At 36.4% G+C, this 14,904-nt stretch overlaps 1 protein-coding gene across 10 annotated transcripts in view; it reads right to left on the reverse strand.

The window, feature by feature from the left end:
• The window catches only part of KIF21A (kinesin family member 21A), an 88,066-nt gene that overhangs the window by 9,069 nt on the left and 64,093 nt on the right, over nt 1-14,904 (reverse strand). For 5 of the 10 annotated variants that reach the window (XM_027890136.1, XM_027890141.1, XM_027890138.1 and 2 more), the window contains 9 exons: nt 12,898-12,958; nt 12,627-12,681; nt 11,046-11,263; nt 7,552-7,662; nt 6,855-6,983; nt 5,240-5,278; nt 3,102-3,238; nt 896-1,076; nt 339-503 (listed from right to left, as the gene is read on the reverse strand). In XM_027890136.1, coding sequence (XP_027745937.1) covers nt 339-503; nt 896-1,076; nt 3,102-3,238; nt 5,240-5,278; nt 6,855-6,983; nt 7,552-7,662; nt 11,046-11,263; nt 12,627-12,681; nt 12,898-12,958 — 1,096 coding nt within the window. The remainder of the gene's footprint in view (nt 1-338; nt 504-895; nt 1,077-3,101; nt 3,239-5,239; nt 5,279-6,854; nt 6,984-7,551; nt 7,663-11,045; nt 11,264-12,626; nt 12,682-12,897; nt 12,959-14,904) is intronic. The other 5 variants (XM_027890140.1, XM_027890142.1, XM_027890145.1 and 2 more) reach the window with 3 other exon arrangements.

The raw sequence follows: 14,904 nt of genomic DNA on the forward strand, positions 1-14,904 counted from the left end.
ATTACGTCTATTGGCTTTCATCATCTCATCAACAATTATTGGTCAGGATTCACACAGTCACCTTTAAAGAGTGTGTTTTATAGTGCCTATCAAACAAAACCTTGTGTTTTTCCAGTCATTTTTACTGAAACAATTTACCACAACCTTAACACATGAGAAAATCATTATCTCAGTGACCATCACAGCATGGGTTGGTTGATCCGTAATTTGACCACATTTTGCCAGGTTACGGACACTACCATGGAGAAGAAACGCTTCACTGACCATTTCATACGCATGACTTTGCTTCCTATGCACATATAACCTATAGAATATTCTCTTCTGCTGGTGTTCAGTACCTTTTCAGGTCCCACATCCTCACTGAGTTTCCAGCAGCTGCATAGAGGAATGTGCCAGTTGGATTTAGTGCAATTTGATTGATCTGGTTCTCTCCAGCTGGGATAGCAACTGTTCTGTTAGTACTTCCTGAACACACATCAGCAGGCATCGCTTGGCCTGAAGACCTGAGTACAGAGAGGAAGGAAAAAAAAAAAAAAAAAAAAAAAAAAAAAAAAAAAGAAAAAAACCCCTAAATACTACATTTTGTTCGCCACACTTTGTATACAGTTTAAAAACAAACCTATTTCACTGGGCAAAATAGGCTATAAACCAATTACAAATACTGAACATTTGATAAAACATTTGATAAACATAGGCATGAATGCAAATTGCTTTGTGTTTCCATATATTACTGGTGCCCCATTACTGACAGCCTGAACACGTAAAGAAAACTTCCATTCCCAACAGACAGTCTACTTAAAGTACACTGTACTGCACAATTGAATTAAATATAATAAAATGTACCTAAAATTAAGACTCGTTTGAACTCTTGGTACCTGAGGTTTAGCACACTTACGTCAGTGTCCGAATACACTTGGCGGAATCTCTGATGTCCCACACCTTGATATAGGAGGTTGAGACTGTGAAGACCAGGCTAGTGTAGTTGCAATATTTAACAGAAACAACATTATTTGGATGACTCCCTAGAGACATAATCTCTTGTCCAGTTACCAGATTCCAGACTTTACAGGTACGATCTAAATAAAGACAAACAAAAAGGGGGAAAATAATAATAATTAAAAAAAAAAATCCTATTGTTTTCCTAAACTCAGTTATTTAAAAAAAAAAAAAAAAAGTACATGCATTTAATTTGCACTCATACATTTATGTAGGCATTGCAGAAAAACAGCTAAATTAAACAGGTCATAAAGAATACATACAGGCATCATCTATCATCATCAAAACTAAGCAAGGTTAATCATTAAATGTACATTCAAGGTCTGCCTATGAGCTCCAGTAGCATTTTAAATGGATAAAAATTTCAAGGGAAGTGAAAATATAGACAATTTACAGGCTGTAAGGTGTGAATGATGATAGATGAAGCTTTTAATTCGAGAATTCATCACCAAAAACATAGTTCAGGAAGAGTTTTGATGCTTAGTATGACAGAGTTCTGACTGCCACAACAAAACTACAGAGGTGAGAAGTGATCCAAACTCTTCAGTATTTTAGGGACCTCTGAAAATTCCAGCGTAAGTGCTTTGGTCACTGTTTTCATTCAGGAAAAAAAGGAATTTAAATGCTGTGACCTTTTATGTACTAAAATCCTAAATGAAGTTTTCAAGAAATTTACAACACTGACTGTGAGCACAGAAAACTCTCCTTATTGCACCATGTCTGTATGACTCCATACATTTTAGACATACATTTATACTGAAATAAGTACTGGAAAGATGAAGAGAAAGCTTCATGTATAGACATTAGTTATAAAAGCATGAAGAAGGGAAGTATAACTTGTCAGCCACTTTAAAAATACCAGCTATCAAGACCGAGCCAAATATCTGCAATACACACAAGAGTTTATTGAAATTTCTGAATTTGGCACTGGCTGCAAGTATTATCTACTGTCAGTGAACTGAGACTTTCTGCTTCAGCAGCTGTTTCCAAAATATTTAACCTTATTTAATTTAACAGCTGTCTACACTCTTGAGTAGAAGTGTACTTTGCAAACTGCCCTTCGAAAATGTATATATAGGAAAAATTCTTCCATAAGTATGGTAAGCTAAAATATGACTTGAAAAAAGCAAATATCTGTAACATCTGCAAGCACCCATATATTAAAAAAAAAAAAAACAACTCCAAACCCAAAATTTTAGAATAAAAATCAAGATGTAAAATAAAATCTTTAAAAGTGATTTTTTCTTCTCCTCACATAGACACCAAATTCAAAAATCTCAATAGAAATTAACTAAGCAACATTTACAAAATCTAAATAAATGTCTTTTTGCACTCGCATACACTTGCACAAATGTTGAAATGTTGGCTTAAAACTTACAAGACCAAAAGTTCACTCAAAGTGTGTGTCTTGGTATTTTTAGCAGCCAGCAAACAGAATAGCCACAGAAACCATACCTGAATACTAGCAAGGTTTTTTTGTTCTTGTTGTTTTGGTTTTTTTTTTTTTTTTTAAGAAGGTTTTCTTCAAAACACTGCTTTGACCAGTTTGAAAAGTTCATAGACTGACTGCACCATCCAGTAGGGAATTTAGTGACTACTAAAAAACTGGGCCCTCCCACAACAGTCATACAGCCCTTACAGCCACAAAGGACAGGAAATGAGATGCACAGAGGAAGCAGAAAATACGTTTAGATGAAGCAGATGGCTCAAAGAACCAACTATGACATGAAGACTCTATTCAATCTCTGTGCAGCACAGGCAAAACTATGCTAATTGACACCTCTACCCCTTCCCTGAAGCTATTACTTTGCATTGCACATCACGTGGGCACATGTTTACATGATTGATTCCATCGTATCATTCAACAAACGTAAATGTTACTCCTTTTTGTAGTTTTCCACTACAAATAAGCAGTGGAATACTACACACTGGAATTAAAAACCTGTAGATAATTACTCTAAATCCTTCCTCAGTTTATGTTGAGAAATGGACCCTCACAGTTTTCCAGTGTTTACAGCACTAAACACAAACTGAGAATTTCAAAACACCCCAAGTTTGTCCATGCAGACTCTGTAGGCAGCAGAGGTGCACAGAGCTTGCCCAACCTTTAGATCCAGTGAAGAGAAGATCATCAGTTGCATCAACACAAAGCACAGCCTTGGTATGTCCTTCAGCTGTATACATACACTGAAGCGGGGATGATCGGATGCATTTTGAAGCAGGGAATGCGTTAATTATCCCCCTAAAATAAAAACGAAGAATGTGAGTTGGGCATAGTAACAGACACAGATAAAACTAATTTACTTGTATGTAGGGAAAAAAAATTGATCTAGTTTTCTTACATGTGAGGGCAGAACAGCTGAGTGCCTTTCATAAACTACACAAGGATTTTTACTATTTATCTTCAACACCTGTCAACTCTGGACTACCACTTAAAAGGAAATCACAGATAAAAAAAACCAAAAAACAAAAGACAAGATACTGAATGTTTGGGTACATTGGAAATTCTGCATAATGCTGAAAATAACAAGACACCTAAAGCCTCTGGATGCCTAAGATCAACCATAAGACATCTAAGTCTAGACAGCACATCTGAAAAACAGAGCAAATGTAATGTACACTGCCAAATCCAAACTCAGCACGCATTTCACATCACCTGCCTTCTATGTGCAGACCTGGAGAACTGCTGTAAACTTCTGTATCTGAGGAAGGTTGCCACTGCACCCCATACACCACAACACACGCATACTCAAGTGGCCAAAAAGGAATACTGGAGTGCTGACCCCCTCAAAGGCCTCTTGCTGCAGATTTGCTGCTAGTTCTATGGTGATGCCAAAAGACTAACTCAGCCTGAAAAGAAACCCTCACAATTCATCAACAAACAACAATTATTAGCAGTCTAAAATCCCATGCATACAACTGCATACACACATGGATCCCATTAAGTTCTGTGAAGTGTAGAAAAGCCTCAAGGAAATGCCCCAAACATGCAATACAATGCTGCGACCTGGGCAGCCGGCAGTTAAGACTCTCTTCATGCTCTTCTGGGATTACACACATAACTGTGAGGAAAGGGAACTAAGCCATAGCCCTATCTCACAGGGGAAAAAAAAAAAAAAAAAAAAGAGTATCAGATGCTTTAGGGAAATGTAAAAATTCCACAATATTGCCTAGAAGTTTCCTTTAGAAAAGAAAAAATCTGCCATGATAAAAGCTAACTTTGTGACAACTCACTAGTTTATCTAGTACAGTCTTAGAAATTATTATTTTATACATTTTTACTGCTCGGGATATCTTTATTCATATAATTCGTTACTGCTCAACAATCCTTTCATAGATCTTGCTAATATTAATAGTGCCTTAAATTGTGAGACATTAACTTCCTAATTTTGGAAAGGCATTCATTCACCCTTCAATCTGCACCTTTTTATGTTTTCAAGAAAACAGGGAAACTTTCCTTTTTAATAATTTAGGTCTCTGTGCTTTTGTTTTCTAGCATCACACAAAATTTACATGGTTTTCTCTGTAGTATTCCCTAGTGGATCATCTAAACTGAGTTACTGCTACTGCTATTCTCACTCAGTCACTTCTGTGACAAGCCATGTAAAATCATGTCCTGGAGTATTTATCTACCTATGTGCAGTGCTCTAAAATCTAAAGACAAAAAAAAGCTACAACTGCTATAACGACCAGACAAAGCCACATTATTAGCAGTCTTCTGACTGCTCTCCTCTTGATAAATGAATTTTTCACTGAGTACAAGCCACAGGAACATGATGGGATGTTCCTTTTATCTCTTAAGCCACTGTGCATTCTGTTAGAAAGGCATAAAAAAACCTACTCATTTTTATTTGCACTGGGATTTAATTTTTAATGATCAAACCACATAATGGAAAAAGAAAAACAAAAAGAAAGAGAAAAGCAGATAAAACATAAGGAAATGTCCGCTTCTCTTTTTTTGAATAAAATGAAGAGAGAAAGAATATGTCTAAGGAAAGGTTTACACAATACTTCACTTAAAATTAAAAAACCTGACATGCTCCACAATGATAAAAAAAAAAAACAAAACACCCTAAAAAGAAGAGGGGGAGACATGCTTGACCAAAATCTCAGATAATGTCCTGGCAAAAGCAAAGAGAAACAATGCACAAGTAGCAGGAAAAATCATGCAGCAAAATGAAATTTCTTAAGAACTGGAATAACTTCAGTGAGAGATGCCAAGAAAACAGAAAAGAGAGAGTACCTGTGTACCTCCGACAGAGAGGAATCACTTTCATCAGACCTACAATCAACAGTGGTGGAATTGTGAGGAGAAAGAATATAGGTATCAGCAAAGTAACGCCTCCATATGAGAAGAACAAACAACAGCATGGCCAACTCAGAAAAGCAATGCAAATCCACATACAGTACGCAGCATTGCTCAGGGTGTATCTTATAGTAGGGTAGGGGGACAGAATAATTATGTTAAAATATCACTCTCAGCAGTAAGCTGCACTGGTAGACTGTTTCAGCTCCAGAAGCCGAGTAACATCAGCTGAGCTACTTCTTACTTCCCCAATAATTTCTTGCAGAAGTAAAGGGAAAAAAAAAAATAAAAGGAGAAGATGGACACATAATTTAACCTCCATAAGATAATGATTGTCGAAATTATCAAAAGGAAAAAAATTCAGAACATCAGTGCCTGTTAAGTGTAGAAGAAACGTGTAAAATGTTAGTCATAGAGATATAAATATTAAATATGACATCCACTCAAATAAAAATAGCAATTTACGAACAATCCTAAGTTCAGAATCCTTCACCTTTCATTTAAAAATGTTTAAGAATTAAAAACCAAGAAAACATACAACACTTCCCCAAGATGTGAACATTTGCAGTATGTCAGGACGTCCTTTTTCAACTCAAATCAAACAGATTCAGCAGTTTCAATTTAACTTCAAGGTCAGTTCAGAGGAAACGAAAAGGGTTAGGTGGGAGTTAGCAATAGGATAAAGGTAACATAGCTAAGATAAAGAAATTACAAGCACAGTTACTGAAAGCCTTGCAAGCCACTGCTTGGTATGTGGTGGCTGAAAAACCCCCAAGTTTTATAAAAAAACCCAACAGTGTAAACAGACAAGAGCAACTTCTTCTTTTGCTACAGTTATAACTAAAAGTTTCTTTTAAATTTTTAGTTGTAGTTCATAAGCACTGCATGACACTTGTCCCAGTAATGAAACCTGCAATTAAGATTCTAGTCAAGTAAAGTCCACTGCCATTTGGAGTAGGGCTCCTAACAGATGCCTAATATGAGGAAAATGAGTTCTACTTCTTCTGAACAAGATATGAATATCTTCTAAACCAGATATGAACATCATCTACTCCTGCAGATCACCGCCTAAAGTCAGTGTGTTTGATAATTTGCATAATCTCTGAGCAACTGTTTTCTAGTCATTTCAACATCCCATCCTCCACAGTGCTGTTGGGACAGCACTTGAAGCAACGCCAGAGTAACTGAATAACTGTCAAAAGCACTACTTCCTAAATTATCACCTAAAACCTACTTTCAAGTGTAAACACACACACAAATACACATGCATCTAAGAATTCTACCATTCTTTTCTATTTTGGGTTTAAAACTACAAATATCAGACACGGTCTAGAAAACAGGAAACAAGGTTCAGCAGGAAATTTCTTTTCTTAAATTTTTACAGTGATTCCATAGCAGTTTAAAATATTTTCTTCGAACACTACTCAAAAACATGAGAAATATCTCCTCCTGCCTTACAGAAGGGCAAAATTTCTACCAGGCACTACACTGATAACTTGAGCACACTTAGCATTTCCCTGGTTGGGGGCTGAGGCTTCCCTTTGTGACTTACTTATCCTGCTGAACTGATGTGTTTCCCTGAGAAACAGTAAGACGACTAAAAACATTCATTTCATTACGGGGTCGGCTTGGTGGGGAAGTAGGAGGTGACAGACTAGCCTCTGGGGCTCCAGAATCTGAGCTACAAAAAAAAAAGAACATCTTCTTTAAGAGGTTATGAACGGTTAGAGAGGTTAAATGCAACATGCCTCAAATGTTAGATGCTCTTTTCTTAAGCAAATAAATAAAATTATACTACTAGCTACAGATATTTCCCAGAGAATGCAATAAGCTTAAGACTGCAGAGTGCAAGGGGCACAATGTTCAAAGTTTAAGTGCTAAAAGTGAAAGCTCCCGGCAGAAAACATATGTAAAATGAAAAATGAAAAATATGTAAAATGAAGAAACTCTTATAAAGCTGAAGTTTTAGAGAAACTGATGACTTCGATTAAAAAAAAAAAAAAAAAAAATTTGTAAATGCTCCAAAGGACATTTTCTCAGGGCTCTGCTCCTGAGTTATTTTGTACAGAAAAGCAATTTGGGAAAAAAAAAACAACCAACCACAGCACACACAAGTTGAGCAATGAATACCAACACTGCCAACAATAAAAACTGTCCTAGATTTAAAGAAATAGAAAAACACAGATTATTTTTCAAGAAAATTCAAAGTTTAAAATACATCACAGTAAATAAATTTGAAAGAATCTTACAGTTTTTGTTCTTTTGTCTTTGGCTTTTCCATTGTTTTCTCATAGGCTTTTCTCTTTGCTAAAGGTGAAGGCTCAGGTATTTTCTTCTCTGGTAGAGATGGCTGTCTGGAACTAAAGCAAGAGGATTAACTACCTTACTTTAAGGCCCTTCACAAAACTTGCTTTTCTTACATTACCTGTCATTCTCCCAGTAAGATTTCAAATTTTAGACCATGCTTAATCTATTAGAGCCTTTTTTGAATTTAAGGATTATAAACTTGTTCTCAAGCTTTAATATCAAAATATACCAAGTTTATTAACCTTCACAGTTGATCAACATACAGAGTCAGATACTGAATATGCAAAGGAGATTTACTGATTCAATAATAAAGGAGAATGACTAAAAGAAATACAGTGGAGTATGAATCTCAAATTAAGTTCATGGAAATCCTGAAATTTCAGATTCCACATTTTCATCCATATTACACCCTTTACAGACAGGAAGAACAGAGAAATCAGAATGATTCTTATACATGAATGAAACTTTCCATTAACGTATTTATGTTTCAATACAAAATTCAAAATTAGGAAGAAAATGTACTTCCCATTGGCAATCTGACTATAATAATGCTGCTTCTCTTTGCCTCCCACTTTCCTTTTCCCTTGCTTTCCATCCCTCCTTTGTCTCTCTAGTTATTGCTCTGAAATAATTCCAGTTCACAGTCTCTATGGTCTTTCTCCCAACCTTTTATTTCCCATTAAAATTAGCAAAAATATAAAGAGGGCAATACTAAAGCTGACACTCAAATGTCATCATTTCACCACAGTAAGACCAAAAAAAAAAAAAAACCAACCCGAATTATTTCCATTCTTCTGAACTCCGATTTCTCACTAGCTGAGCAATCACAAAAGCAGTATTTGCTTTGGTTTATCCTAGTTTTGTGTGTGTAGAAGTTTTTTTCTCAGAAACACTCACTAAAAGAGACAAAGCAGATTCTGGAAGTATTTTTGTTCCACACAGCTTCATTAAGCAGATAAAAGTTCAGCTGGCAGGCCACATGCCTGACATAGTTACTACCATCCAGTCCCAGAGCTCAGCAGGTTCTGGATATGCATAACTGCAACTTCTCTTTGTGAAAAAAGCTGTATCGGTTTCCCTTGAAAGGAAGTCTGTGCTATATAAAATCCACCTCACGACTGGAATACAGAATAAAATCCTTTAACAAGGACAGCACAATGAAGAACAGCTACTTGACTTAAGTAGATGAGACTGACTCCAGTGATCACAAACCCTAACTGGAATGTGAAGGACCTGGAGGACCAAGTGCCAAGAACTGCATGCCAACCCTAGAGCTTCCCAGGGGTCTTCAAGAGACAGAAAAAGAAGGATAAGTGATAACCTGCCTGGTTTTGCACAAAAGCCTAGCAGTTAAATTACTAAAAAGGGGAGATGGTGGGTTCAATTCCCTTCTCAAGGCTCTGGGTAACCTGTTCCAGTATTTCATCACCCTCACAGCAAAGAATTGCTTCCTAATATCTCATCTAAACCTACACTTGTTCAGTTGGAAGCCGTCATCCCTTATCCTATCAGTACACACCCTTGTAAAAAGTCCCTCTCCGAGGACTGCAGAATCACCAGAGACCTGAGAAAACGGAGGGGTTTCCAGAGTGGAGCAGTTTGTACATATGCAGACACCTAGATTTGCACCTAAACATGTAAATAATTTCTGTCACTTTGAGAATGAATATTTAGGATCACTGTTACTACTTCTACACCCCCAAATGTCACTTAAGTAAGTGGTAAAAGGGAGATAACATTTATTGCAGATAAGACCACAATCTTCAGAGGAATATAATTTATTACAAGAGATATGATGGCACTACAGGTCCATAGGGGAAGGTCAGATGGCTCACAAAGACAAGCTTTCTTCCAACTATGAGAAGTGACCAGCAAAACTCTATAAAGTATACTGACTTCTATTTTTGAAAAACCATCTACATTGAAGAGACAAAGTCATTGCAGACTGATGGTAGGAATTTTTGATCACTTATCTACTAAAACATGATCAATAAAAAATAAAAATATATGTGAGGCCTACTGCTGATTGAATTGATTTCATGACAGCATCTAACTCTCAAATGCTTGCAGAACACAGTTTTCGGAAAATCCTGTTTTGCCTCATTGCTGGCTCACTGGATCATACATGGATACATTCTAGAAGATGGAGTGAGGCAAAAATTTGTATTACCTGAGTTTTGGATGCCAGGCCATAACACTTGATGTTATAGATGTTGAAGCTTCAGAAGTCTCTACGCATCTCACACTAATTGCTGAAACAAGTGGGTTTTCTCCACCTAACCTCACCCTCAAGAGCATTCTTCCCAAGCACATTTTACTTGTAAAGTGCACTGAAGCCATCAGCAAGGGTTAATAATTGCTGTCAGCAGTGTTTTACTGTTCATGATTGCCACCTCAAGCACATGCCAGAAATACATAGTAAAAATAATAAAAATTGCAAATGTACATTATATGGAGACTGCTGTAAAAATATTATGCAAATAGGACAGATGAACACTGAAAGATGCCTAGTTTCAGAACCTGTAACGTGAAGACAGCTATGGGACACAGACTTCCATATCACTGAATGTGGCAAGCACCTTCGATTTATATGAGTTTGTGCAGTATAGGTGCTAGTACCTTAAAAAGCCAAGAAAAGATCACTAGCAGTGAATGGCTAATAATCAGCAGTGATATTGGTAGATACAAAAAGAACGGCAACAGCAAGTGAGGAAAAAAAGAGTGCATGTGAGAGACACCTGCTGGCCCCAAAGTAAAAAGACAAAAATAATATTTTTAGTTCTATTACAAATCAAGTGATACTTGCAATTAGTAAAACTGTTCTGCAGGTAAGTGCAACCTGCAAACAGAAAGGATTTTTGGGGATTCAAAATATCTAACATGTTTCTTTCAACTTTTCACTTGCATACTCCATTGCTGCATAGACTTCTTCATTTTAAGCATGGTCCACACAAGATGATTCAAAGAAAGATTTTTCCTAATAGTTAGGACCATATAGAAATACTATGTTATATAAAGCGTTTTGGTTGGGGTTTGGGGTTTTTTTTTGTTTGTTTGTTTGTTTGTTTTTTATCTCTCTGCTGTTTTAAGCAGTATTATCACTACCTTCCTAGAATGCGCATTTCCCACAGCACTAACACAGCAAAATATTCAAGGTATTAGATGGGTTTTTCCCCCTATGTAGAACAAGGTTTCAATAATTTTACAAAGCAACTTAACAGAACTTATATCTTCAGTAAGAACCACGGTACTTACAACACTGCATTTATACCGTCTAGAGTGGTGATGGAAGAAAAGAAGCAGCTTTGTCAGTATCATTTAGTAGGTTTCAAGTATATCAACCTCACTTGTAAAGTTAAAATAACAGATTACAAGAAATTGGCAACATGCATTTTTTAAAAGCAAAGGATAATTAGTACAGCATGGCCAAACTTACATGCTGCCTATCTTAGAAGGTAAGCCAGATGGTGGGGGTATAAACTCTCTGTCCCTAGCAGAAGTATCATTTGTGTCAGCAGTCATCCCACTTTCTTGGGTTTCTGCAACTGATGCAAGAGCGCCAGTCGAAGCAGAGTCTGCAGCACTAGTGTCAGAGACTAAATCACTGCTGGCTGCATACAGCAATTCCATCTGGGTAGTGGTCCTCCGGCGGGCCTGGAAACAAATAAAAACCAAACTACCACTTAAACATGTGCCAAGAGAGCTACATTTAAGTTTATCATTAACTCGCAATTAGCATCCCCCTCAATCACTTGGCAACTGCCTTTGGAAACTAAATTTAGAAGCTCACCTCTACTCTTGGGCAGTGATTTCAGAGGAGGCAAGTCAAATTCAATGGCATAAAATACTGATTTGACAATGGTTTCCAAGGATATCCTTTTAACCAGCTGCCTGTCAATTCTACAGGAGTACAATATTACTCACCTAAGGTTTATCCAAATGAAATGTTATACAGCAGAGACAAATAAAGCAAAGGGTAAATTCAAATAGCTACAATTATATTGGTGTGACTTCTAATATCAGTGCTTCTAAAATACAAACTCTGTTTCTTACTTAGTTTACATCACTTCAAAAGCAGTCTTAGCCAACACGAATTAAGATTCATTCAGCATTCAAACAATTTGAAAAGAACAGAAAGCCTCACAAAGAAGCTAAGCATTGTGCAACACAGTAATTTGTAAAAAATGGACTGAACATATTATGTTCAGTGTGTGATTATACTGTGAAATTAATATCTATTCCTCGGGGAAAGAAAGGTCAGTGGGTACGACAAAGATCCAACCTGAACAGAGCCATTACAAAAATGACGTGTTTATTTTATGACATTTTCAGACCAAACTCACTCAGTTTAACTGCCCAAGTAGCTGCACACCAATGAATAGTACCAATAATGCAACAGCCAACATAGATATTTTCCTCCAAAGCCAACTGCAGTTAGAAAAGTGGAGGCTAAGTTTCTATTTACTTTGCAAACTTGGTTTATGCTTCTGTAAGTACAGAAGCAAAATTGCAATCAGTGCACATTTCCAGTTCCCACTACCATTAATATTAAACTGCAGCCAGTCTAGAGATATTCCTCCAATGTCAACTGTAATTAAGAGCCTGGAGGTCAAACTTTTATTTGTTTCATAAAAAAGCAAATTGCAAATAATAAACATGTTCACAGTTCCCACTGGCACTGACAGTGAACTGTGGCCTCCATAATACTAATCTGCAAAACTACATCAGTTTGGAGTGCAAGTAACAGGAAGACCACATCTCTTTCTGAAGTTCTAAAAATTTAGCCCCAAAATATTGAAAAAGTTATTTTTAACATTGCTTCTCAGAGAAGAGTATCACACAAAATCATATTGCATACAAATCAAATTAAGAATACATCAGTTCACCTTTTGCATATCTTTGCTCTTGCTTTGCCCTAAAGACATTAATGAACATTGTCCAGAAGGTAATTAGGAATTATTACAGAATCACAGAATCACTTAAAAGTCATGTAGATGAATTATTATCATCATTGTACCTTGCTTTTGGGTTTGACTTCACCACAAAGCTTCAAAAGATCTGAAGATAATGAACTAAAAGAAAAAAATTGCACCACAGTTAGAAAGGAGCCATATTTTTGCAGAATGTGTATTCTTATTCATCTTTCTTTCTTCGGAGATTGTGGGCAAAGTATAATGAAACAATGTCAGAGGTATTTTCTAACAGATGCACAATGCATTACAAAAGAAGAAATTACAGTAATTTCTCTAGAATCAGATCCAGTTACCTGATAACAAAGATTTGCTCACCTTCCTTCTGTCCCAGGGCTATGCAATGGGGCATCCTCATCAGTACTATCTTCCAAATTTTCTGGAAAATTTCCAAAAGAATAATGTTAACGTGTCCATCTACGTCAGGAGGTGAAGGCTCTAAGTGTTATACAAAATAGCTCAGACTATGTTGAATGTAGATGAATGGAGTACAAAAGACAGGGATTTTCAAAACATCTTGACTATTTTCTATTCAGTCCCCATTGAATTTTCCTAGCATCTAAACTAATTTTTTTCACACAATCTCAATAAATCATACACCTAGGGCTACTGTGCCAAATGTGGTCCTTTATTTATTGTAGCAGAGCAGGAGGATGATAGAAAAACAGAAATTCTAGAAGAAAATCTGTAAGAAAGCAGATAAAGCAAAGAAAATTAACTACGAAACATGGAAGAGATGTATGGGACGTAACTCAACAGACAGTAAGGATGTCTGATTCTCCTTTTTTCTTTTTTTAATTTTCTGCTCCAAGACAGAATCAGTTTGGTTATAATAAAAAAGAAAATTGTATTTTTAACTAGCTAATGAGCCAAGTCTCAGTGTCAGCTTATGTAGAGTGCCACCATTTGAGTTGACAAGAAGCACACATTTTATTAGTATATAAGCATTTATGTTTAAAAAGAGGATGATGCTACCACTTAATACTATAGAACTGCTTCCTTAAAAGAGATCAATTGTAAAAGGAAGTTGTTCAGTAGAAATGTTCCTGCAGTTAAAAATGGGTATGCACACCTGTCACAAAAGACAAAACAGGCATGCACGTCATACACTGACGCTGTCAAACATACGATTAACGTGTCTGCATGCAAACAGGGCAAAACATTAGGCTGAGACAACAAGTCAAGGGCACATGTACAATCAATTCCAAACTGCTGGGAAAGCGAATCCCTTAACTTGCGTATTATTCTAAGAACACATTTTAAGCGCAGTTTAAGGACATTGCTTGCAGAAGTGTGTTACCTATGTCCCTTATTTCTGAACATACTCCAGAAATTTGAAGGATTAAATAATCTTCCATTACTTCTCCTCTGTACTATTAGAGACACTTGAAGTCTCTTTGCTTAATTTCTGCCAGAAAGCAGATACCATTTACAATGCATAGAACCAATATATGTTTAACCCTTATTAAAACATGTTTGTCCATGTATATATTTAAAGTGCAAGTTCATGCTGGGGAGAAAGGGAGGAAAGATACTTTTTTCAGCTGAATTCTGAGAAGGAATGAAGAAAAGAAAAGAAAATACTGCCTGTTTGTGTATGCTGCATCTAAACATATTTTCTGAAAAAGTCAAAACCATGTATCAATCTAGACCCAACACCAACAATGCACTTCAGAGGTTCTCAACTGCTGTAATAATCTTAGTAATGTAACCTTAATTATCAGAAATACAACAATATTATAAAGAAAGCAGGGTCACACGAATAGCACTCTGGATTTTCTTTTTTTTTCCATCCTGGATTTGAGCCCAGATTAAACATTTTCGATACACACTGCTGTTATTATTATGATGATGATGCAGAAGAGGGGATCTAGAGTACTGCCTTCTAGGAAGACAAAAGCAGCATCCATAAAAAAAAAGAGATTTTTAAAAAATATAGGATTCCTATTAGAATGATGTTACTTCATCTCCTTCTCATAAAGAACTTGCAATCTCTTTTTACAGGTCACTAAGGAGAAAGTGTGGAATGACCACAAAAGATGGGATTTTATTTGTAGGCTCACAGTCATGTGACCTGACATGTTTCTTCAGTTTGTCTGCAATTCAGCACAGGAAGACTGCCCAAAGCCCCGAGATAGTGCACAGAATCAATAAAAAGATAAGAGTAAGATTCTGCAAGAAGTCCTGAGTGAGAGGAGATGAAAGGAGCAATAACGTTAGTAAAGGCAGTACTGCTTGCAAGGAGCAGCAGGGATGACTGCTAGTAAACCAATAATTGCAGAACAGTAGAGAACTTTTCTGATGATTTGTCTTCATCCTCATGCA

Source organism: Empidonax traillii, unplaced genomic scaffold, assembly GCF_003031625.1.
Source record: "Empidonax traillii isolate 1590-97213 ecotype Southwest subspecies unplaced genomic scaffold, ASM303162v1 scaffold277:size2070623, whole genome shotgun sequence".
Taxonomy (NCBI): Eukaryota; Metazoa; Chordata; class Aves; order Passeriformes; family Tyrannidae; genus Empidonax; species Empidonax traillii.